Source organism: Fringilla coelebs (genome assembly GCF_963513975.1).
Source record: "Fringilla coelebs genome assembly, chromosome: 6".
NCBI classification, from domain to species: Eukaryota; Metazoa; Chordata; class Aves; order Passeriformes; family Fringillidae; genus Fringilla; species Fringilla coelebs.
Genome location: NC_140034.1, coordinates 60,296,642 through 60,323,494, shown reverse-complemented (window position 1 = coordinate 60,323,494; position 26,853 = coordinate 60,296,642). Strand labels below are relative to the sequence as shown.

The window sequence follows — 26,853 nt, the reverse complement described above, 5'->3', positions numbered from 1 at the left end:
AGGGATGTCAGAGTGCAAAATCTTAATGCCAAGCTGCTATCAGGAAATACAACGTGCAAAAGAGAGACACAGCACAATTTCTGTTCCCTGCATATGAGTCATGATTTCCAGACTTCAGACAAGAAACATTTCCCTGAACTGTCTGGTTTAAAAATCTGATTACTTAAAAATATCATCCAAGTGTCTACCACCAGTCATTTCAGGCAAACGGCGATTTAATGCAAAACAATGTTGCTTGCTTACATCATAATTTTCATCACAAGTTCCAAGGCCAGGTTGGATGGGGCCTGCAGCAACCTGGGATAGTGGAAGGTGTCCCTGCCCATGACAGGGGGTGGAAAGAGATGGGCTTTAAGGTCACCTCCAACCCAAAGCTTTCCATGATTCTGTGCTCCTGAGCACCACCCAGTCCAGCACCATCTCAGGGGCATCTTCCACTATCCCAGGTTGCTCAGAGCCCCATCCAACCTGGCCTTGGATGCTTCCAGGGATGGGGCAGCCACAGCTTCTCTGGGCAACCTGTGCCAGGGCCTCAGCACACTCACAGGGAAGAATTTCTTCCCAATATCCCATCTAACCCTGCCCTCTTTCCATTTAAAGCCATTCTTCCTTGTCCTGCCACCTTGTCCCCTTGTCCAACGTGCTTCTCCATCTCTTCCAAAGCCCCTTGAGGTACTGGAAGGGGCTCTAAGGTCTCCCTGGATCCTTCTCGTCTCCAAGGGGAGCAATAGCAAGGTCCAGCCCTTCCTTCCTGAATGCTCAACCAGACTCCATGAAGTGTGATGAGGATGGTGAGCACCCAAAACTTAAATCAGCTGTGGCTGTGTGGTGGGTACAAACATCTGATAATGACAAGCACTACAAAAAATCATGCCAGGAAGGTTTGAACCTCGGCAGTTTACATTAATTCAACTTTTTGACACTAGTATCCCTGTGCTTTTAGCTCCTTGTTTCCAAGCTGCCATAGTCTTCAAAATATGTTCATTAATACATCAAAATTTGTGAGACATGAAGATTCTGGGTTTGCAAGAACACAAGGTCAGACAGCTTGGGGCTGAACAAAACAAAATGAGGAATGGGCGCTCATTTATTGAACAGCCTCCATACTGGGCCCTGAAAGAGGCAGGACTCCTGACAAAAAAAAAAAAAGGTGGTGCGTGACCAGATTTTAGTTTTCCAAAGCAGGTTTAATTGAGTTTTTCTTAAATTCTGAGTGCTGGATTGACCTCGGGTAACTTCTAATGTCATTCTCTGTGTGTACATGCAATTGCATTTTATTAGTAACCATACTATTTTATTGTGGGTAGATACAGGAGTACACATCCTCTATGACTCCCCAGGCTGTGTTGACCTCCACTATCGTTCATTCACACTGCTCCATATAGGTTAAAGAAAGTGATTTAGTGATGTTTGTACCAATTACCATATTCCAGACTCAAATTGGTTGCTAATCAGGTTACCTCTGAAGTACAAATCAGATCTTTATCAGCTTAAAGGTATTTGGCAAGTGTCAAAACCACTTGGTAAAACTCGGTTTCTGGGGAGCTACTATTTACATACTTTTCATTATCTCTGCAGCCACATCTGTTTGCTTCCAGTGCCTTCAGGAAAGGTGTTTGTAGTGCTGGCTGGGGCCCATACAGCTGGTGAATGCCACTGAGGGGAAGGGTGCCTGGGAGAAGAAAGGGATGAGAAGCACCACCTGCGGGATGAGCATCCCTTAGAGACGGGAGCGACTCAACCCCGTGGGGATCTCTGTAAAGGAGATTAGAAGGAATGTCCAGCCATGCACCTCTGAGTGATGGCTGCTTGGCAAGCTGGAGGGCTCACCCATGAGGAGCATTTTGGAGCTTTTGGTGGACAAACCTTTTATAAACTCTTTCTCTTGGCCAGATGGCAACTGGATCCCCGCTCTGATCCCTGTCTAGGGTGGGGATGGTCCCAGGCTGGCTCGTGGCTGAGCAGCACAGTGGGATGGATGCCTTTCTCAGGGCTCCTTCTTCACCAAGCCAAAGCTGCTCCAAAGCCTCCCCATGCCCAGTGCCAACACTAAAACCCAGCACTGTGATGGCCTTTTCCCATCTCAAGCCCCTCCTGGTCCTGTGGCAGGGCAGCCCCAGCAGCCAGGAAAGACCCAGCTCCTCCACCAGGAGTGAGAACCACTGCTCTGCCAGGCTGGGACATCTCTCTCCTCTTCCTCCTGGAGGGAGGGAGACCACTGTGCTCCAGACCTTTCCCCTTTCTGGGAATGGGCATATACAGCCCCTCAGTGCTCACCTTCCATCCCGAATCCTGCTGCGAGGCACCCTGATGCTGCCGTGAGCAGGAGCTCAGCCACGAGGAGTTACACATTAACTCAGGCAGTTAGCTCCCTATCTCCCCTGTGTGCTCTCACTCTGGAGCCAGAGTGTCTTTCTGTCGGTGCCTTTCCTTCAATGAGCTCTGAGATAAGGGCTGATCTCCCCGGGCACAGGCGCTGCTGCCCTGGGGTTACTCCCATGCAATGACCCCATGTCTCCTGCAGTGTGCTCTGGAACCTGGGCAGGAGTGACCTGCCAACAGCCAGAACTTTAGCTGCAATTTATTACAGCTTTTCCACACCTCCTAGGCAAAATTGCCTTGCTTTTTGTCTTGGTTTTGACCTTCCTCTGCCAGGGCAGGGTGACTGGCACTGCCTTTCCCCAGAAGCCCTGCCTGTGCCCAGCTTCCTCCTCACATTGAGCCCAGAAACATCACTCATCCAATCCAACACCCTTCCTTCTTGCACATCCTGTTTTGACACATTTACACACTCCTCTTTTGATTTTCTACCACCTTTCCTGATATTTTGCAGTTGCATTCTCTCTGATCGCCTCTCAGTTCTCTCCCATTTTTTCTACCCCTTGAACTCTTTTGAGTAGATTTTATTCTGGACACCTTATGCACCATGTTAAGGCCAAAGAAACTCAAGGAAAAAGACACTTAAGCTTTACCCAAGCATTGGCCAGGACCAGCCTGCTGGCCAGGCAGGGTCAGAAGAGCAGTGATGCAAACTCTGCCAACGTGGGAGTGATTTATACCTGCATCCAACCCCATGACTCAGATTTGTTCCTGCAGATGTTAATATGCATGGACTGCCTGCTATGTTCTTGTCAGGGTGGGTTTATTTTCACAGAATCACAGGCTCACGAGATGTTTTGGGTTGGAAGGAACCTTTAGAGGTCATCTAGTCCAATGAGCAGGGACATCTTCAACAAGATCCTGTTCCTCAAGGCGCTGCTGAACCTGACCTTGAGAGCTCCCAGGAATGGGACAGCTACAGCCTCTCTGGGCAACCCATGCCAGTGGTTCATCACCTTCATTTTAAAGAAGTTGCTCCTCATATTTAGTCTGAATTTACCCTGTTTGAGTTTAAAACTCTATGTTTCTGCTCTGGTCAGTATCTGTATCTGCCCTCAGTTTTCATCCTCTGCAGTAAATTCTCCTTTTCAGTTTAGCACGGAGCTTCTGACTTGCCCATATTTCATTTTGGCTCACGTATCTCCTTTCCCTCAGTCCTTTGCAGTTTCTCTCCCCACGTCTCAGGGCTGCAGAGGTGGCCAAGCAAATTTTGAGCCAGCCATGGCCAAGCTCAGCCTGTCAGGAGTTCAACACATCCCTGGGAAGAGCAAGGGTGTACCAGTCACGAACCCTGACTGGAGGGGGAACTAGAACACCGAGTGTCTGCTTACTAGCCAGAAGGGCATAAAAACCAGGTTGTTCAGGCTCTCTGATAAGCTATCAGATGTGATTCACTGGGCCATATCTGTTTTAGCAATCACAGCATGGCCATTTCAGCACAGGGTTTTTCAGCATGCTTAGGGTGGTCAAGGAAAAGCACTTAAGTGTTTATAGAGCTATGTAAGTTATAAATATAGCTGGGCTAGTCTCATGCCCTGCACAGGAGGCATGCCCTGATGGAATAATGACAGCAAAGTCATTATATCGTATCTTTCATCAGAAACGTATCTACATAGATGGCCACCTCACGTGGCTTTGTGTTCAATAGGGATTGACAGTGATTGTGTTGGAAAGAATCTGATTGCTGCTGAAGTCAGATCTATAAATGGAAACCCAAGAAATCACAGAATAAGATAAACTCCTACTACAAGGTCTTTGACCTCAGAAATTTAGCATCTTCTGCAAATCTTTAGAAATACGAGTCACATCCAAGGCAGTGATTTATTTTAAATTAATCCTTGCTATTTATTTTGTTCATTTAAATATTATTTTGTTCATATAAACATAGACACACAATTTAAATTATTTAATGGGTATTGTAGCCATAAAATAACATTGACAAATAATTCATGGAGTTGATGATTTGGATTAATGGTTAATAAATAGCAAAGAATGTGCCTTCATGGAATAAGGAGGATGTCATGTGATTATTCCTCAGGGTATACTAGGCTAGAGCTTATTCAGTAAATGTTATGATTTTGGAATATATCTTAGTCCATATGGATTAAAGGAGTAAACACAACCACAAAGGTTAACATGATGAAAGTCTATCAAAATATTCCCTGAGATTACAAATTCAGACATTTCATTTCGGTCTTGAGCTTTTACACTTATTATTATCAAATAAATGCCACAATGGAAATCTTCACATTAGAAATAAGACTGTATTTACCACACTTCTAAACAAAGTCCTCCTCTGCAATCTGGATCCCTCTAATAAAATAATTATCACATATCATTAGGATTTAATCAGGACCCTGGAAGCCTAAGCTTACTCTTAGTCAAAGATGTGCAGCAAAATGAACAACAGGAAAAATATCTTTAAAGCACTTTGCAAATAAAGGCTGAAAAATCACTGAATACCCATTCAGGTAGATCTGGTGTAAAAAGGAACTTCTGGTATTCTGTGCTTGCAAGTCAGGTGAGAGTGAGGTAGTGACCTCACAGAATGAGGGAAGGCATCTGCTTGGAGGCATTATTAGTTTATTAAATAGTTAGTTTAAACCTCAATTTCTAAGTAAGTTAGTTAGTTTAAACCTCAATTTCTTCTGCTTAATGATGACAGAAAATAAATAAGGCTACCAGTGCAGTCACTGAATGGCCCACACTGAATTAGAGTTTAATAGTCACGGAAGCATTCTGCTGTAATTGCCTTCTGACTCTTACAGAAAGGCAAGCAGATGCAGAAATAAGGACCAGATATACATTTACTAAAAAGCTGTGGGTGTTCATGTGGGTGTCAGAGTTGCAGACTGAAAATCACCACATTCCCTTCCCCTCGTGACATAAATCTGAGGTTTCTTTCCATTAGATTACTGGAAGATGACGCAGTACAAATTTGCATTTATTCATTGTTTACACTCTCCAGAAGTTAATTAAGAAAAATACAGAAGCAAATATGCATTTGCCTTGCCAATTTGTTCTGATTCTATGCACAGGAGCACCGAACATGCTGTCCCCTTGACTGTGCAGAGCCCCACTCCCTTTGCAGGTTTGCCAGGGACAGTTGGGCACTCACTGCACAGGGCGCTGCGTTAACAGAATTACCTCTGCACGTGACCATCAATAAAAATATTTCTTTGTCTTGGTGCTGGGAGTGCACTGAAGAATAGATTCCTTGATAAAAGGGAAGAGTGAATGAACTGGCGACCATAAATCCATGTTTAAGGCAGATGCAGCATGGGTTCTTTATACAGGGTCACAAAAATACAACAGCCACAGCCCTGTGAATATGTCTGTAGATGTTAATATACACACACCCACTTAAAAACACCTCTGCTACCCATCAACACCTATTCCTTTTTTCACCTGTCATGGGCATTTATGAAATTTCACTGAAGTTTACAGTTCACAATTTTTTTCAAAACGGTGGCAAATCCACTCAATAGTTCTGTTAAAGAAAATGTTAAAAACAAGTCAGTGCTAATTCATTTTATATTTGACACAAGCACTCAAAAAATTGAGCTGTTCTAGAAGTCTGTATGGGGACACACAATCTCAGGAGATTTTTGTGTCTTTCCCATAAAATTTCTGTAAATAAAATCCACTTGGAAGTAAGTGGAAATAAAAAGAATGTCTAATACAGTTGTTTTTTTAAGAAACAGAAGGCCACAACAATGTTGGTAATAAGATGATGCGCAACAAAGAATAGTCAGTAGTAAGAGCACTCCTTTTTTTCCTGCTAAGGAGATTACAAGGTTATAATTTGTAAAATAAGCATATTCCTGTTAATTAAATTAAGGACTTGGGCTGCATAAGCAAATATCAATCACAGGAGAGAAAGAGAGAGAGGGATGCTGAGTTTCACACATAATTTGTTTCTGGCTACTTAGCAGGGCTATGACAGACATTCGCTAAGTAGAAAGCAAACATTTACTATTTATTTCTCCTTTGCAGCTAACACCTACAAGCCTCTATTAGCAAAAGCCTCCTTTGGCAGAGAGGATGGTTTGTTGTGAAATTTTTTCCCTGTGATAGCTTTAAAAGAGCATTTGCTGCTAATTCAAAGATGTGACAGCACCGATTAATTAACAAACATACTCTTATGCTTTTATACCTTATAAGTGGCAGAACAGATTATCTTGCAGCCCTGATTCAGATTTACTGGAGTGAGTCGGGATCCTTCTACTGCCTTCACTGAAGTCAAGCCCTAAATCAGATGCTGGAAAGGAAATATATCCAGTATGTGCCCCATCCCATGGGTGTCCTGTGGATTACACCCATTTCGGACAAAATGGCAAAATAAGCCCTACACCCCCAAGGGAGGGGGACCTCCTTTTGGGGTTCATGGCTCCACACCCCACTCTCAAACTTGCAGCCTCAGCTGGCTGCACTCAACAAGGGCCCTGGTCTGGGGAGGCATGAATGCCACTCCGCTAAATGTCAGCTCCGAGTGGCACTGCCCAGAGAAAGCAGGAGGAATGCTGCGTCATGGCATGGGCTCCAAGCTGCCAGGGCACCAGAAAACAACAAAGCCCCTTCAGCTGAGCTAGTGCAGGAATGTGCTCCCTGGAAGGAAAAGGAAAAGGGGGAGGGAGGACAGGCGCACTGGGATGGGAAACGGCAGTTTGAAAACCTGTCTAAACAAACATATGGCACTTTCCTCTTCTTTATGTTTAAAAAATTGGAAGAGAAAATGTGAGAGTCTTTCATTTATGTGTTTGTTTAAAAAAAAAAAGTTGCAATGGGTGAGCAATGTAAAAAAAAGTATTAAAGGTCTTATTTAGATGGAGATTTTAGACCACCCTGAGTACCACAGAGAGATGAGCTGATGAAGTGCTGTTGTGCATTTTGCCATATAAATAATATTTTAATTGTCTAAGCATCCATCCATTGTATTTTCTTTCCATCATGGGGCAAATCCAATGGAGTGATTAACCACAGTGCTCTTGACCAAAGGGTAGCGGAGTTGAGATGAGCTCAGATGTGGACTCACTGAACTGGTGTCTGGGATATGACACTTACTACTTGACCAGCCTCAGTATCAGAAAAAGAGAGCAAATGTGATGCTTGTTTTCAAAAGGGGTCAAGGGAAGGCTATTAAAAAAATACAGAAATCAGGAAATAATTAGCACTGGATACCTTGTTTGAAGCCCTAATGGAAAAAAAGAAAATAAATACTGTAACCTTTGTTTCAAAAAGTCCCACTAATAAATATTGCCCAAGGTTGAAGAATTACTCTGTACATTCCTTTTTGTTTTGTTCTGTAGTTATCTGTTGCCAACTAGAACCAAATTGACATGATCCTGCACTAAACTCATCTTCAACCTGGCTCATTCCAGCCAAACTTAGGTCCTTGAAAATCTCCCCAGACTCTTCCAGTTACAGCAAAATATCTGGAGTATGCTGTATGCCAAGGTTCTGTGTTTAACCAACCCCTAAATCAGATGGTTGTACATAAAAACCAACTGGAAATCAGGAAAAGTGTCAATCTGGAAAATTATGTCCTGTGGTGTAAGCTCTAAAGTTTAACACAGCAATCTTAAAGCCTCAAACCTCCTGAGGGAGGGACCTGGCACCAGGCAGCATGACAAAAACAGCATTTACCAGGCAAGAGGTGGCCAACTCTCTAAATCAAACAGTGCCTCAAAGGCAATGGCATTTTTCCACCAAGATTTAAAAAAGCAGTGATGGTCATCCCCACTTCTGGTGAGAACATGCATTTTGCTTTTGGGCTGTGACACAAAGAGTTTTGCTTCCATAATGGAGTTTTTGAATGATATGATGTTTTGTCACTTTTTATACACTGAAGTTGAGTCTAGAAGTAAAAGGTTATTAAATACAGGGGTGGAGAGACTGAAATTCGTAAGGTTTGCGTCCACACCCATCCCAGCCCATCTCCTTTGATTTCCTCAGCTCTTTCATGATGCTGTGGGCATCATGCCAAGCCTTCCTGTGCTCCTCAGTGGGGCTGGAATGGGCTTCCAAGGACAAATGCTGGACCATCCCTACAGCAACAAAGCAAAACCTGTGGGGCCAGATTGCTGATTCTTTGAAGGTAAGGAGGAAATGAATGAAACCATCCCCAAAGCAAGGCAACAAGGTACAATTTGAGGCAAGCTGAGGAAGGAGAGTGTCCTTTGAGAGTGATGTGCATCCTGCTGGCCTTTTGTAGAGCCAGCTGCGAGGCCTGGTGGCAGCAAGGTGTCCAGGCTTCCAGATGTGCAGGTGCAGAGCCTGCAGACATCAAAAGCACTGATGTTCACATCCATTACCTGAGCACCACCCTTCTGTATTTCAAAGAGAAACCAGCTGAACTTTCCCTGTAATCACCACCTTGTGACATCCCTTTAATGAACGAGATTGTACAGGACCTTCGTGTCAGCCAAATAAAGAGGGTGCTGGCATTTTATTTTCCTCTGCTAGGATCCCTCCCAGCCCTGCTCTTCCTGTGGGGAGTTCACCCAGCTTATCCTGCAACATCAAGAGGGAAAAGGCAGAGCCAACAGAGCCACCACAGGGTATGGTGGTCATGAATTGGAATTGTTGGAAGAAGGCCAAGCTGAAATCTCAGGATAAGGGGAAGCACAAGCTGACAAACTCTTGGCAAGTGCAAAGAGTGTATTTGGCATTTTGTAATTTGGTTATGTTGTTTTCTGGAGTTTAAGAAGTCACTTCTTTGCTCAGAGTGATTGAATGTGTCACGACAGCAACAAATAGGATTTAGTAAATTGCCCACAGAGATTTGATTACTTTGACTAATTAATAAACATGTGATTGCTTGTTCAAACAGTAGTCAGTGGAGACTTTCCAATATGAACCTAGATCTGTGACTGGTACCTGTCTCAAAGAGAAAAACTGCTGAAATTTTTTTAGGATGTGCACATACATGGTATTTCCTCCCCTTCTGGACAAGTGGATCCCTAACTCATACCCGGCCATTTCTGCCTTGGGTGAGTAATCTGCACATTTAAAAAAGGCTCTGTGCTGTGCTTCTTAAGAGTTTCTGACCAACCACCCACACAAACAATATTTTTTCTCCAGGGTGTGCAGAGAAAATAGTTTGGCCATTACTTTTGTAATGGTCAGTAATTCAGTGGGTAAAAATATGTGAATGGGTGGCTCTATGTCACTTAATCTTTTCCTTTCTTACATTATAGTAGCAGAGAATCAAGAAGGGACAGAGTGCTTCTGTAGACAGGAGATTTAAGGCCCAGAGGAGCCTTGACAAAACCCACATGAGGTCTAACAAAACTATTGAGAAGGTATCTTGCCCTGTGGTTCTGTGGTTGAGAAATTAATTTCAGAATTAGCTCCTACTTGCTGCATAGCATTGCAGGAAGGAGGCTCACTCTTTAAACTCTGTTTCTCTTTTCTGCAGTCCCTCAAGTAACTCAAAACTGTAAGCTGTAAACAGGGTATCCGTCCACAATATTTCTAAGATATGTGACCTGCCCCATGCCCCTGTTATAACTTAGAGTAATTTTGAATTTTCTGATTGGGAAAACTGCAATTTTCCCCATAGAGAATTCAGGGATTTTGCCATAGATTTCATCTCTTTTGATCCATGTTTTGGTTTTGATTTTATCTAGCAGCCTACTTTGCATTGTTACTTTGCTAGCTTTCCCACAAGTAAATAATCTCAAGTCAGTGATAATCACCCTCGTTATTCCTCAGACCTACTCTTCAGAATCAGAGCAACATGGATCTAGATTTGGAATTATTTCACCTGCGATATGTCATAGGAAAAAAAAAGTACTTCTTAAGAAGACAGAAGATGGTGTGGATATCCTGAATTATCCCATGAGGACCCAGCATCTACACTGGACATGGCTGGAGGGAGTTGCTTCGGGTGAGGTCTAACCTGATCCCATTGACTCAGTGGCCACTGGTGCTAACACCATGTCAGGGGACCTCAGTGAGCACAAACACAGGCCTGGTTTGTTCCAAAGAGAATTCAGTCCCCATGCTCCAATGCCATTTGCTCCTAAAAGCAAACTGAAGCTTGGCAAGGAGGGAAGGCTTTTCCTTTAAACCATTTATTTTGACTCCAGCTTAAATGATGCCCAAACAGACCTTTTGTTTTCTGCTGCACAGAAACAAAAGCCCAGTTTCACTGGGCTGTAGAGAGACACCCCACAGTCACTCACATGAGCTGCTAACTGGAATAAGTCAATCCACCCTTACCTGTGAGGATCAGTCCTGAGAAGCAAAAGGTTATTTATTTTCCATATTTGGTCCTTGCATTTTATTTGTTAACTACCACTTGAATGAATAATAATAAAATCAGTTTACCTTTTTACCTCCATTCATCTCCATGATTAGGATCTCACCATGGAGAGGTGGCTACAGATCACTTATTTCTCAGCATTAATAGCAACATTATATAAATGCAATCTGATGAAATATTTTAGGTATAAGCATTCCTTGAAAACTGTAGAAAGAAGAAACATTTAGCTCTGTACAAGCAGCCACTGGCTGGCTCACAAACAAGCCAGCAGTAGCCATTTAAAGAATGTGGCAAACCCTTTGGACAATGAGCATTTTATTAGGAAAAGGAAGCACTGAAGAATACACACAGCAGGAAAAAGTAAATGGAATAACTGACCTTAATGTGGATAGAAATGGTGGCGCAGGGAGAAATTCTGTTCCAGAAAGGTCATTCCTTTGCCTCTGCATTTCTTCCCCACATTTACATGCTGCTCGCTGGATTCATCAAAGGTCTTCATTATTCACTTTCAGCACGCATGAAACAATCGCTTTCAGATATAATGACCTAATTACTCAAACAAGACAAATAAAAAAAAAAAAAGAGGCAGTTATTTACTTCAGATGTTAGCATTTAGCAGCTTTTCAGAAAAGCCATTTAAAGGACTTGTGGTAGGGAGTTAAACCTGGAGAACCAGGATTACCCAAAAGGGTGGGGTTTGATGACTACAGGCACTGGTGATGATTCCCAGCCACTGTGACTCAGGCTGTCCCAACTTAAACTCCTCTCCCTATGGACCAGGTAACCATGAGCTGCACAACAAGGATGTTCTCCCCACCTTTCTCCCCCAGCTTCCTTGTGGTCAATACCAGATCATCCTGCATGCCCAGGGCCAACCCAGGGCTTTCAGTGACTCTGGGACCTCTACACTACATCTACACGAGCCAACGTTAAATTTCTGCTCCCTCTATATGTTTTCCTACTTCCTGAGCAGTACAGAAATCAAATGCAACAAGAGAAAATTTTGGATTCAATATTGGTAAATGAAGGCATAACTAAGACCATTTATTACTCAGACTTGCTGTGCCTGAAAAGAGATCCAGTCCAAAAGGTGGATCACAATGGTTCTTTATTTTGTGTTGTTCTGTAGAATGGAACAGTGTGGCAATGATGCAATCGCTACCGGTAAATGTCCCAGTCAGGCAACGACTCATTTGGCACCCACATTTTTGCAGAAAAAAAAAAAAAACAAAACCAGTTTGATTATGCTTATCAGTGCTGTGTCATTTACATAACCATATAAATTGTCTCAATTAAAAAGAGGTGATTCTGGGAACAAGAATCAGAGTATGAACTTTTGAGCCTCTATGCAATTTCCCCTACAGATGTGAACTTTATTTGCTGCCCCAGTACCTCTGCAAGTGTGGGATATTCATCCAGTGTCAGAAAATGTTCCCAGATATTATGCTTAAGCCTGTTCTGTTCAATATACACCATCCCAGTACCTCTACAAGGGTGGGATATTCATCCAGAGAATTCATCAGGAAATGTTCCCAGATATTATGCTTGAGCCCTTTCCAATCAATATACACCATTATAGAGAGATCCAGCTCATTTCCTAATTGCTAAACATTTCACACTGAATGGCGAACGGAAGGTTTAAGCCCCAGTGGGATCATATGCGTCTGACCCACAAATAATTGTGTGACACCAGAAGGTTTATTATCTCCTAGCAGGAATGAGAAGCGTATTTCTTAATAGGTTCCCCACCCTGGGCAGTGCAAGCTTTCCTTTGAAGAGTGTCTCTATGGTAATTGATGTTAATGAGCAGCCAGCAAAGGAGAAACACTGGGTCACCAGGTAGGAAGCCCCCCAAGAGATAATCTAATTACTCTGCAAAACAAATTACTTTCAACCAAAACAAATTACTTTCAATCACTCTGCAACAGATAAGATCAGTGGAGGGAACTCAAAGCTGATGACAGCTGGAGACTGAGGCTTCATGAGTTTATGGATTGATCGCTTTTCTCTTTGGTCCGTTTTGTTGAATGACAATAGAGTGACAGAAAACTGGAGCCAAGAACTGAGCTCCCTTTCATTTCATTCAGATGAATGTTGAGGACCTGCCAACTCTGTGCTCTTTGCTGGGTGGCTCATTGATCTGAAATTGGAAAAGCTGGAGCCGTGTGTGTCCACAGCTGTAATGGGAGCAAGACTCTCCCAAGGAATAAATATGCAGACTGAGGGACTACAAAATCCACTCCTTGTGCATCTTGTTATGTGAGGAAGGGAAAACATGATTTCGTTGCCTTTTTTTCATGCTCATAAAGATATGAAGCAAAATGGAGCCCTCATTCTCATGAAGCCTCAACACGACTAAACTACAAATATTAATTTAAATTGCAGCTCTACAGGGAACATAAGTCAGGCAGTTGGAGTGAGGGTTGAATGATTAATCAGTGGGGTTTTATATCGGCTACTTGCTGTGCAAAAGGTTGTCACTGCTGCCTGTGTGTGTGAGAAAAACTCCTAAATTTGGGGATCACTGTCTTTTGAGAAAGGCGCTGGTATTGCCACTGGAGCTATGAATTGAAAGGGTTTGTGCAGGGCTCAGCCACAGTTCTGCTGCTCTCGATGTCATTAGCATTGGCTGCTTCCTTCCTTCTGTAATACAGCTGATGGAACATCTGCCTGGCAGAGTCCAAACCACACTGGTGGCAATCTGTGTCCTGTTAGTGCAGGCAATGGGAAAAAGGGCATCTCCTACCTTGCAGCAGCAGCTCTTCCTTCCTTGCAGTGAGGCTGCAGTGGCAGCGATCAGTAGCTGTTTTGTGACAGGCTTTATCTGCTGGAGGCCTCTGATAAAGAGCAATAGACAGGTCTCAGGGAGCCTTTGCTATTGATTGAAACCTCAGTGCCCTACAGGGAGAGAAGGATTCCTGCTCTGCTCTGTAAATGTTCTGAAGTAGGGTAAATTCTGAATTAATTGGGGGATGTGTGTGTGTGTGACTGTCTTTGCAGCCCCCTTGGTAAAAGGAATGCCCAAATCCACAGATCCACAACCCAGAGTGTATGAACTGCATACTGAGCCATGTGAAAGAGCCACCATGAACTCCACCTTTCCATCCTCAGCACATCTGTCTGCTTTGCTCACTTCAGCAACTGAGGGCTCTCAGCCTCTGGTCGTGCAAGGATCTTCCTGTTACCTCTAGACATGAGAGAACCAGAGGCAATGGGGCTCTCACTTTCGGCTTGAAATGTTCAAGGAGCTTTGTTTCCAGAAAAAGGAAAAGAAATCTAAGATGCATTTGACATAAAAATATTTGGCGTTTAAAAATGGCAAAATAGAATTGTTCTGACTGTTATATGTCTGACCACAGTTGTAAATACACACAAAACCCATTTAGTTTAATTCTGCTGCTTATAGCAAGTCAATGTACATAACACACACAATAACCAGATAGTGGAGGATTCTACATTCCTTCCAATATTTGTGATGTTTAGGTAGCTAAATACCTTGTGGCAATGCAGATATTTCAGTTTACTTTCCAGTGGTGTTTCAGATTTTATCTCTTGCTGAAACAAGTTATTTAATGAAGCTGAACTACTTTTGGAGTAAGACATCCATTACTCGCTCGTTTCCTCACTAGTCAGATGTGTAAAACCTAAGTAAACTTGAATTACTTTCTAAAGACCATGCAGGCTCTTTCCATGCTGATTTGTTCTGCCTCTCTTACTTTCAAATGGCCTTTTAATTGGCCATTAAAGTAGGAAATTATGGCTGATTAGGATCAATCCAAATGCAATCTTTTGGATGGACTGGCTATTTGAATACCATTCTTTTAGATCCCGTGTCACTTCTGCTTTGTCAGCTAAAGGTCACTTTTAGCTGCATTGGCAGGATGCTTCAGTAACCTTTGCCCTTCAATTCTTGACCCCAAATGTGCCACAGCCATGTTTGGTGGCAGCAAAGGGGACCAGTTGCAATAAGGAACATCAGAGAAAGTTACTTGGTTTCCCAATTCATAGCAAATTGTGCAGCTAGGCCCAAGCTATGCTTTAGGCTTCATTTCAGATGAAAATTGCTTCCAATGACCTCCAAGAGAAAGAACAGTTTATTAATAGTCTTCCTCTCTCTTGAGCAAAGCCATTGTAAAACTTCCTACATGGTTGTCACCAATGTTAAGGACTGAGTTTGGGGGTCTTCTGAGAAAGGAGGCAAGATATCATTGCACTTTTTAAAACCCAGGTGATGTAATTCCATGTACTAAACAGATTTGGGAGGAGTTGCATGAGAATTTTGTTTTTTCTAAGATATTTCTCCAGGGTTTTAGGCCTATGGTACGAGCTGGAGTGAAAGGTTAGATATCTGTTGACTCAGATGAATGGTTTTGCTTTCCAGAAGCTGAGGATATGCCTGTGTGCAAAATGATCAGGAAACTTTGTACTAGTTTTTGGGTTTACATTTGTTCAGACTGTTTCATAAAGGGCTTCACAGTTTCAGTCCTTCCTGCAGTATCATCATAATCAAAGGTGATGACAGCAGGTCAATAAGCACTCATGAACTGAATTTGATAATCATTTACATCTCTTATCACTTTATACAGTTCTGTTGGTGCCTTGGAATTCTTAGTAGTGATAAGTAGCAGTGTAGCAAGAAATACAGACAGCAAGAAAACCATAAGTCAGCTGGCTTCCTTAACTCCCTTTCGACCCTGTTTACTTCACAACATGGGAAATTGTTGTAATGTATTCAGCACACACTCATTTTTCTCTGATCTTCATCAAGTATTTGAAGCCCAAATAAAAAAAAACAAAACTGCCACTACTACCCAAAGTGGGAATTCCCCAGACAGGGATTCTTACCTTTCGCATCCTTCAGCCTTAACAGGGCTGAGCCATCCAGAGCTAACGTGTGTAGGGACAATCTGTCCCCGTAGGCTGGTCTGATTATTGGCATCACATCAACCATAACAACTCTCCCACAGTTTCTCAGTCGAGCCTAACTGATTCTAGCTAAAACACCACTTAGATGGTCATAAGCATAATAAATACCTTTAGTGATGTAATTTATTATCATCTTCATGACTAGAAGACTTTGGACTATCAATTTTACATCAGGATTATTATCATATGTGTTTTTGAGAAAACATCTGCCTTTAAGGAAAGCTACAATCACATTTCTGAGGTGGTTTAACTTCAAGGGAAAGGAGGGATTCAGTGTCTCACCAAACAGACAGGCAGAGCTAAACCCCTTTCATACCTCTCCTTACTTTTGACTCCCAAAAAATCATCACCTGAGCACCCCTGGCTCAGTGTCCCTCTTAACAATGCATCTCCAGTGAAAGTTAGACCTCTGTGGGACAAATTCACCCCAGATTTCACTCAGTGAAATTGTTCCGGGGTCAGGTTTGTTTTAACAGGCCTGTATTGGTTTTGTTGCCAAAGTCTTTGCAAATCCTGGCTTCCTACTATGCTGTTCAGGAGTGATTTTGTGGGAATTGTCACTATATCAGGCTGAATAAGACCACCTGATTAATTCTGTCCAGATGTATTTGTATAGGACCACAGGTCCTATACAAGTATGCCCTCTTGTAAGTTTGAAGTATTTCTGGTATATCTTCTTCTACTGTTCTCTGTCTATTAAAGGAAAAATATTTCCAGTGAAGCTGGAAGTAGTGTCATAAAGACAGCATTATTTAGTCACTGTCAGGAAAAGAATACAGGTAAATGCTCCAAGGATATCACATTTGACTGAGAAGCTGATGATCTAGAGTCACCCTCTTCTAGAAAAGCTTCTCTTGTGTTTTCCACGAACACATTGTGTAAACAAAGTCCAGGGGCATTACTCCCTAGGTCAAGCTGGAAATCAAAATATAATTTGTTGGCAAAGAAACCTGCAATTATTTATTTCTGTTGCAGGATGCAGATCTGCTCAATACATAAGAAAAAAAAAGTAAGAAAAACATAGATTTTGTTGGTTTCGTGCTGGAGAAGCACAGTACCAAATATGATCCCATAAAATCAGTAAGGTTTCTTCTATAGCAGAATTATGAAGGATTTCATAGCACACAGAAAAGATGGGGTGGATGAAATACTGCTAAAACATGAAATAATGGCTTGCAGTGATGAAAAAATAAAGCATTTAGGCTATTTGAAGCTGGTAGGAATTTTGTGAGCTTTAGAGCAGACCTAACCAGAAGATATCACTTGACTGTGCAAGCTCCAAGTCGATTCCAGGCTCAGTATTGCTCTCTGGAATGCATTGACTGATAGCAATAGCTGAGGAAGCATTAGATAACAGAATGGTGAGAGATATTTGAAATTGGTTGTCTGGCTGTGCTCCTTGGAAAGAACCAGCAACAACACACGCCAATTACAGTAGCAAAAATCTCCCCAGTGTGTTGACCTTCCTTAGCAAAGCAGTTTTAGAAGAAGAACCCCTCTGGAAGTGGATAATTTGGAAAATCTATGAGTCTCACTGAGGACTGTGGTAGCAGGGAAGAGACTCGGTGAGCGTTCGTCCCATCCCATGACATCCTGTCAGTGGGTGCGCGCAGCGGGAGCTGTGGAATCTCAATTCTGCACTCATTCACAGCCCGGGGAGAAATATTGTCACCTCCATGCCTCTTGGATTGCAGAAGCAGCTGGGAAGCAGAGCAGTCCCTGACATATGGTGGAGTAACCTCTCCTTCTTAGGCAGGCTTTTTAACTTGTGCTGTGCTGATAAGGCTCTTTATAGAACAAGCTCGTGCTCGAGTAACTGCGTATCGCAGTGTCCTGTGTCTTCACTTCTGCCTTCCTTCATTCTCCTGACATATTCTTCTCCACCAGAAGCAAGAGAAAAGGTTGGACTGCTCTACTGGCTCTCTGCCACGAAAATAATTTTCTTTTCTCTGTCACTTCTGGGATGACTGGCAGGAACCACAGCAGAAACCAGAAACCGGCGGCATTAGCACTGACATCTCCAGCCCTGCCTGGAACCTTACTGCCCTCAGAGTATTTGCAGCCTCTGTAATTCTCCCACCTCTGACTTCAGAGAAAAGAGGGGAAGACTGACAGATCTCTTCACAAAAGTATTATTAGATCCCACTTGTGTAATCCCAACTCCAAAATCTGCAGGACGTCCCAAAGACAGCCCAAAGGAAGCAGAAAGTCTTCAATGTTTCTGTGGTATTTCCCTCTTCCTTCAGTGACTCATATGACCAAAGCTTTCATCATCATATTCCAAAGATATTCCATATTTGAGAAAATGTCTCTTCATCCTAAACACCTCCAGTTTATCACATTTTGACCCTCACTCAGTCTTGAGTGACTCACCTACATAATTCTTCCTTTGATCTCCACCACCAAGTAGCCTGCTATGACCAGCTTTGACTCATGGGTGGTTCTTGCCCTATTTCCTCACCGTTTTTTGTGGCCACCTTCCTTAGCTTCTTTTCAGTTGGCTTCAATGTCATTACCCAGTACGGTTCAAGCCCTCTGTTACCTTTTTGGTGTGTTCCAGGATCTCTAGATGTCTGCCTTTTAATAATAGCGAATTTTATTCTTCCAAAACACATTCATTTCATTATTGCCAAAATCTGGACTTCTGGTTCTGCAGAAATTGCACTGGGACATTGAAAAGCGCAGTGGAAATAAATGTTGAAAAGTGCAGTGGAAATAAATGATCCATTGCAACAGGTGAAAATGCTTTTGCAATTGTGTCCTCTTTGGTTAGGAGGTATTTTTGTTCTATAAGACTTTCTGCCTGGGTTTTCGGCTGTTTTTCCTATCCTCATAAAAGCAGAAAATCTGACACTACTAGGTTTCCTTGTTGCAGGAAGTAGGTCCAGCATTAGAAGTGGGATTTACCCTACAATACATGTGTTCTGCAAACATATATTTTTTCCTCCAAATGCATTTGTAGGAAGACGCAAAGGCATGTGTCTTTCTATTGAACTTTGATAAAACATGCCAGTAAATCATAAAGTTCAGTGACACAGACAGGAACTGAAATTAAAATAATGTGTCACAACTCTTGTATTTTTAATTCAGTGACATTCACTAGCTCATTTATCTCTAGCTAAAAATAAGTTCTCTTCAGTTTCTAGCTAAAACTAAGTTACCTGAATCTGAGTTAATCATCTAGGCTTTGGTTGGTTTTTTTTTCTTTACAGAGGCAATAAGACATGAATACTTCCAGGGTATATTCAACCCGTATTTCTTCAGCAGCTGTTTTGTGATAGCATTGGCACCATTCAGTCTAGTTAAGTGTTTGCAGACACTTACCTCTGTCAGGGACTACAGGGGAACTTGGACAAATTATTTAGGTTGGAACCTTCTCCTAACAAGAGAGACCATTCCAAAAAGTCAGTTAAGTGCTTAATTATTGTTTTAATTTGATTAGACACTAACCCTTTAATATCAGCCCCTGCAACATCAGCAACAGCAACAGCAAAAATAATTTTTAAAGGCTCTCCATCAATTCTTGGGAAATTCTCCTTTATAGCCAGCTTTTTCACTGATTTGAAATATCATTTAGTGCAAGTGATTTGTCCTTTCTGCCTCAATTTTTGATCCTCACAGAGATGAATGAACAAGTTCCAAGCATCAATTTCTTACTGCTTGAAAGAAGCCTGAACTTCTTGATGAAGAAAATAAAACTTGTGATTATGATTATTGTTCCCACTACAGTATAGCAGAAGCAGTAGTCATAAACCAGCTTCTATTCACTGAGATGCACAGAAAAATTGAGCTAAAGAAGCCCTTCAGATTAATTTCAGACCATAACCTCTGCGTGTGTGGTGGGTGCTCAGTACCTTGAAGAATGCCAGGATGAGTTACATGCACAACTGCTGTGGGGCCCAGGGTTGCAGGGCAGGAACTGCCTTTGTAGCAGCCATGTAATAACATTGCGGAGGAAAAAAAGAATTAGGGACTTGCATGCCTTAGTATTATTTACTGGGCTTATAATACTGTGAACTTCCGTGATGTAAGGAAGACCAGAATTGGTAGGAAAGCCCACACATGATTTGGAGGATGCAGCAGGAGACACCTGAATGAAAAGTGGTCTTAATCCTGATTAATTACTCAGCAATCATGCAGGGAAAACTAGGGTCTTTTCTAGGTGTTTCAAGCTGCTCACCAAAAAATGCCCAAAGCTAATCAAAAGCAGTAGCTGCTTTTGAAGGGATTGATGAGATTCAATCCCTTGCTCCCAGTGAGTTTGTTATGCAAGACCTTGATCTTCCAAATGTGGACTGATTGATGCCATTAACTCCAGTTAAATACACCTGAAGTTTCTCATGAAAATAAGCGCAAGATATCATCCTACAAGCCTCTGTATTTTGGTGTGGCTTGTCTGTGTGCTCATCCTCACTGAGCGAAAATTGCTTATGAAGAATTTTTTTTTGTGGGAGTGTTTGCAGGAGGGAGATGCAAGTGCAGGGACAGAAGGATGAAAGTGAACAAGAAGCAAAATATTTGTGTTTCAGAGAAAATGGTCGGGAGGTGGGGTTATGTCTTGTTGAATTGTCATATAATGTCCTGGGTGGGGGAGTAAATTTCTTTATGAAATTACCAGTTTTCTTTTTGGGAATCAGAGAAAATTCCTTTAATGATCACTTTGGTTGTAAAGCAGACGAGTCGGCAGCAATCCCTTTAAATACGTCTGAGATACAAATACGGTGGAAAACCCCCAAATTTGTGGGTCTTCTTCTTTCCAGGGCACTCGCTGAGCGAGCTCCCTGGGAGGAGCCCACGTGGAAAAAATCCATGCGCAGACCAGAAGAAAATTTCTTTTTGAAGCTTACATCGGGCGATGCAGTTTTACTTCACCCAGGATTTTTTCCTCCCGGTCTCTTTGTAGAGAAGTGGGGACAAACAGGAGCTGGAGAGCGCCCCCAGAGCGGCTCCCCCGAGGCGAGGCAGCCGCATCCCAGGGGCCAGGCTCCATCTAGTGACACGGCCGGGGATGGCCGGGCGGGGATGCAGCCCGGAGCCGCGCCGGGACACCCGCAGCCGCCGGTACCTGGCCGGACCGGGCTCTGCAGCGCCGGGCCGGGCTGCACCAGCGCCGTGTGCGGCCTGGAACCGGGAGCGGCTGTCCCGCTCCCGCAGCGTTCGGCCCTACCGGAGAGGCGAGCCCAGGCTTAGGCAGCGGCTCTCTTGATTTCTGGAAAGGGAAATTAAATACAGGACGGACAAGGCCGAAGGCAGGGGCTGAGCCGCGCGGGGAGCGGGGCAGCTTCCTGCCACTGGGTGGGCTGGGTACACACACGCCCACCCGCGATCCCCGTCCCGGCGCCACATCGGGGCTGCGGGACGTGCAGTGCCCCGGGACCGCGGCCGGAGCCTGGCAGGAGCAGAGAGCTCGGAGATGCGGATGCGGAGGAAGCGACTTTAGGGTGTCACCCGCTTAATATTTTCGGGGGGAGTGACCGATGCGGCTATGAAATGGGCTCTATATCGGATGCGGCCGGATCGATGGAGCTGATAACGGCGAGCTATAAAAGGCTGGGGGGCGGCTGCGGCCGCGCTACAGCCCCGAGGCGCCGCGCCGGGATGGGGCTGCGCCCCGCCGCGCTGGCGCTGCTCGGTCTGGCGGCCGCCGCCGCCTCCGCGCTGCCGCTGCCGCTGCCCGACGCCGGCCCGCACCTCAACTACGGCTGGGGAGAGCCCATCCGGCTGCGGCACCTCTACACCGCCAGCAAGCACGGGCTCTTCAGCTGCTTCCTGCGCATCGGCGCCGACGGCCGGGTGGACGCGGCCGGCAGCCAGAGCCCGCAGAGTGAGTGGCGACGGCGGGGATGGGGACGGGGACGGGGCAGGGCCGGGGCCGCGGGGGTGACACTGCTGTCCCCTCTCTCTATCTGCCCGCAGGTCTGCTGGAGATCCGCGCCGTGGCCGTGCGCACCGTGGCCATCAAGGGCGTGCAGAGCTCCCGGTACCTGTGCATGGACGAGGCGGGGCGGCTGCACGGGCAGGTGAGACCCGCGCTGCTCTCCCCGGGGGGGGTTTCCACTCTGAACAGCGGCGTGTTCTAATAATGGGGTAACAAAGCTTCCAGGTGTCCGCCGCCGTCCCTCCCCCACTTCCCCCGCCTGTTCTCCCTAGGAGCTGCGGTTCTCGACACCGTCACTGTGGGGATTCTTAGAAGGCAGAAAGGAAACGTTCTTTAGAGAGTAAATGATGTTTTGCGTGTCCCCTGCCAAAATGTACCGAAAGTACAGTAATTCTCATCCGTGGGAGACTGTGATTCTGCTGCAGGAATAGATTAAGGTCTGCCATAGAATATGAGTAATTCCTCACTGTTCAGGTCTGGTATTCTGGGGAAAAAAAATTAAAAAGAGATTGCTCCTTTGGAGAAGAGCCGCAGCCAGCTGGCTGCTAGGCATACAACTCCCAGGAACATGGGTTGCCATCTCTTAGGAGACTGCAGACAGGAAAAGGATTTTGAGGGGAAAAGGATGCTTCTCCACTGCCTCACTTCTGCCCTGCTAAAACAGCACAGCCGTGGGACTCTGAGGGGCTGGGGACTTACGTGCCCCTCTGATGCCACTAGATCAGCTTTTTCACTAGGTTTAGGAAGTAGTCATTGACATAAACTCTAGTTTTTAAGGCATGTGAATACATTCCTGACTCTAGAATTTGACAGGTGTAGTTCAGATTTAGTCTGTACAGAAGCTTGAGTTTCACAGAGCAATGGCTTTTCATGATGCCACAGTAAAGATACAGCTTGATTCTTTTTTGATTACTCCAGCAAAATTTCTGCTGATTTTAATCAGGAAAGGACTTGGCCCATTCTTAAAACTCCCAGTATCTTTAATAACAGCATCACTGATGTTTCTGAATGTGGATAAAATAAAAATGCGGAAGACAGAATTAAGCTTTTCTTTCTGAATTTCATTGTTTTTCTGGGCTCAAATCAGTCGAGGCTGAGATGAGGTGCATAGGTTCAGATGATATGGTAGGTCAATTATTAGCTTAATTCTTTAATGTATATCCAAAACAAATCAGAGCCTGGATTCTGCTCCCATTGGAGCTACCAGTTGGACTTGAGCAATCACAGAATTTTAAAATGGCTTTCCTGTAGCACCATTTTGAAGGCATACACGTTGACTGGAACAGCATTTTTTGGTGTAGTGTATTAGATGCAGGCTGGAGTTTTATTCTGAAAACACAACAGCACGTAGCTGTGCTGTCCCATCTCCGTGTTGGGGACACCTGCTGTCACCTCTGTGCTCACAGCCCAGCCAGGCAGCTCTGCAGGTAAATCTCAACCTTATCAGCGCCACGCTCAGGACTGGGAGAACAAAAGGGCAGACACGGTGTCTGGGGGCTGAACTGGTGCTCCTGCAACTTGGCCTGTTTTGACACTGGAAAACTGATGACTGCGGTTGGTTTTTGAATGTGCTGTGTGCTGTAGTCAGTAGTTCAGGGGAAATGCTGAATCTACTGGCATACTGTGATTCCTCCTGTGAAAAAAAATCCCTCCTGTGGGGGAAAAAAATCTGGAAATACTTAAAAAGTCTGTTTGGTACTTGTTTAAAAAAACAGACTAGAGACCCTCTCAGTGTAGTGAAGAGGAAAAGGTACAGCTGAGACACAGGGACTCAATCAATATCTGTTGTTTGTAGTGTACACTTCTTGAGCAAGAATCTTTTTTATTTCATCATCTTTTTTAGTGAGGCTGAGCACTCATAAAGACAGCCAATAATCCAACTCTAATTTTTTCTCATATACACATATTTTTCTGAGATATAATATGTGTGTGGAAGGATAAATATCACACCATTTTATTTGAAGAAAACTTTTTTTTTAAATTAGTTTATTAATTTAAAACATGCTTTTGAAAGATAACCAAATACACACCCTTAATTTTACTCCATGTTACTGAGGGTGTCTGAGAAAGGCCCAAAAGTATTAAATATGCTTTCTGTTCAGACAGGCAGAACATTCATGTAAGGACATTTCTTTCTCTGCAGACTGAGACATAATCAGCAATTCTCTTTTATTGGCCAAGGTTCAATCACCTGCAGTAGCTGAGACTGAAATAGCAACAGAGTTGTAAGAAACACGACTCAAGTGCTGGTGTAAAGATCTAGAGAAGTCTGACCTGCTGATATGGGTTCAAGATACAAATATTATATATATTCATATTTATAACTTAAGATGTTACAGGTATATAATATCTATACAGGCCATTGCAAATGTAATCCTACAAATTCATACCTAAGAAAATACATTCTTCTGTACAAAGTCCTAACTTGTGCTGGTAATAATTTAACAGTTCTCATGTTAACATGAAAATGACACTTTGTAAAAGGGTCTTTGGCAATGTCAGGAAATTCTGAGCGGAAAAAAGTGGAAATTACCTTTTAGCATTGTTTTACGGATTGGCCACACTGCCTTTCTACAGAGTCCTAAAGCCCTTGCACAGGCAGATCTCTAACAGAGCAGGAGTTATAAACTTGGATTAGGATTTAAGACTGCAGTTAAGGACAATTCATCTAAATCTGCTCTGGCATTTTTTGCCAGTGCTCAGACAGGATAAGTGTGGTGGCTGTGGAGAAGCACATCCCAGGATTCAAAGCTTATTTAATGGGATGGACATGGAAAGAACTTCAGGGGTTCTGGAATGGAATATAGAATAGAATAGAATAGAATAGAATAGAATAGAATAGAATAGAATAGAATAGAATAGAATAGAATAGAATAGAATAGAATAGAATAGAATAGAATAGGGATTGGGAAAGCCAGGACACCACCACTGAGGGACTTTTCCCATCCAAGGTTTGTTTTGTGGTTGAATACAACCAGCCTGGTGGACATATTTGTCATTCTCACTATTCCTTGCTTTTCAGCTCAGGTATTCCACTGAAGACTGTTCCTTTGAGGAGGAGATTCGCCCAGATGGCTACAATGTGTATAGATCCAAAAAATATGGAATATCAGTGTCTTTGAGCAGTGCCAAACAACGACAACAGTTCAAGGGGAAAGATTTCCTTCCCCTGTCTCACTTCTTGCCCATGATCAACACGGTGCCTGTGGAGTCAGCAGACTTTGGTGAATATGGTGATTACAGCCAGGCCTTCGAGCCAGAGGCATTCTCCTCACCCCTGGAGACGGACAGCATGGATCCCTTTGGCATCGCCTCCAAACTGTCCCCAGTGAAGAGCCCCAGCTTCCAGAATTGACTGTGCTCCCACACATGTTTTCACAGAAACATTGAAGAGTACTGCAGGGTTTGTAGCTTTTTGTGTAGAGATATTTGGGAACTTTTTTGTGTGTTTGAGTATGGAGCCAGCCTTGTCCTTGTTGTACCTGTAAGAGATGAGTGCCAGGAGGCTGTTCTGTAGTCTAAAGAATTGCCTGTCCATAGTTTTGTTAGGAAAAGGAGGATTAAATGCGAAAAGTTTAGCAGCCTTATCAGAATTCCTCCATAGGTGGTGATAAAATAACTGTAATTTTTCTACACCAGCTTCACTTCCACATATCTGTTATCCTCTTCAGAGATCTAAACTCAAATACTTGGACCAAAACTAGATGAAGGAAAACATCCTACCAGATGTAGCTTGAGTTAATGCTGCTTCTTAAAAGGCTGCTAACAACATTCTGGGGAAAACCTTCTATGGAAAGCATACTACTGAAAAAACAAATCTGCTTGTATATTGTGCTCTTTCTTCCCTTAGAAAATAAGAGAAGAAAGGGAAAAATTTCTCCCTTTCCTTACTGCTAAAAGGTACTTAGGGAAACTTGATCGCATTGATTTCTTTTGTAGGCTAAATTATGTTCTCTGTGGCATCAGAATGACCCAGCAGAGAGTTCTCATCAAAATCAGTGAGGATTCAGTGTATGGTTGGAAGAGTGCCCAGGGCTAGAATTGATGTTCATCAGGTAGGGAATGAGCAGATCAAATGAATGTTTAAATGAAGATTCTGTTGTATATAAGCATGTATATGTCATTAGCAAACAGAGAAAAACACTGAGAACGGATGTATAGGTCAAATCAGTTGTAAAATAGGTTTTTGTGTTCAACCTTTAACCACCAGGAATTCTTTCAAGTCACTTCCAGGATTGATTCAGCATCCATGGGAATCAGTGGAGAGATGGTTTAGTGAGTTAAAAGCTGCAGAACTGAGTCAGGATTCTCCTTGCAAGAAGGAATTGTGAGGACCTCTGGCAAAGGCACCCAGTGTCTTCAAGTTCTGTTCTCCCTCTGAAAAGATTCAATGAAGGAATAGCCAAGGTGAAGCTAAAGGGAAAAAAAAAAAAAAAAGAAAGAGGATGGTTCAGGGATTCTATTGTTTCAAAAGGTTCATTTATAAGAGAGATTTCTGTACCAAAAAAAAAAAAAAAAAAAAGAAAGAAAAAAGAAAGAAAAGAAAAAAAAAACCTTTACTGGAAATACCGGTGTTCTTCTGACCTAGCACTTCATTGCCAATGCAATATTTATAATTAATTTATTTAATACATACATCTGTTTATTTTGTTACTGTTATTTATGCTCAAATTCTATTTATATACTTCTGAAGGTGGGTTTTTTAGTTGTAACAAATCTTGTGCAGTTTTGTAATCAACAGAATTGTAGCCAACAGTAGCCAATTTTTAAATAGCTGTAATTTTAGCCAATTTTTTAATTTCTGTGCATTATCATTAATGTAATGTGTACATTTGCAATAAAAGAGAAAATCATCTTCAACACTGAAATCTGCTTGACTCTTCTGTCTCCCTAAGCGCCATCCTAAGTGCCAAAATAATCCCGTGGGTAGAAGGCTGCTCCCATTTAAAAATGGGAACCATTCTAACCAGGGCTGCCAGGGAGAAAAGTGGTGAGTGTTGCCTGAAAAAGATGTCAGTTTCTGGCAGGAAAAGAGCCTGAATGTTTCCATTTGAAAATGCTGTAAGACACAGGAACAGCAGATTTCTTGGCTGGCAAACATCTCCCATGGTGTTTTCCCATTCTCTTTTGTGCTGAGCCACTGCCACACATCAGAGGGTTCCTACTCCTCGTTTGCTGGAAGAGGTAGTTCTGATTTTCAGGTTGTTTTATTCCAAAACTTTTCAGATTTCAGGGGGTTTCATTTCCAGTTTTGATCAGTCACTAAATTGTCTTTGAGGGCCTTTCAAAACCTTTTTTAAAAAACAAAAAACAAAACAAAAACAAACAAAAAACCCCGGAAAAAAACCCCTCCAGAAACCAGAAAACAACATAAGAATGAACTTTTAGTTTGGGCAAGAAA

General features: G+C 43.2%; 1 protein-coding gene across 1 annotated transcript; it reads left to right on the top strand.

Moving 5' to 3' along the window:
• Positions 1 to 21,064: 21,064 nt before the first annotated feature.
• FGF19 (fibroblast growth factor 19) lies at positions 21,065 to 24,807 on the top strand (the record flags this gene model as incomplete). Its single annotated transcript, XM_084207810.1, has 3 exons — positions 21,065 to 21,398; positions 21,491 to 21,594; positions 24,475 to 24,807. 3 exons carry the CDS (start codon positions 21,065 to 21,067, stop codon positions 24,805 to 24,807), a joined length of 771 nt encoding a protein of 256 aa, XP_084063936.1.
• Positions 24,808 to 26,853: the final 2,046 nt, after the last annotated feature.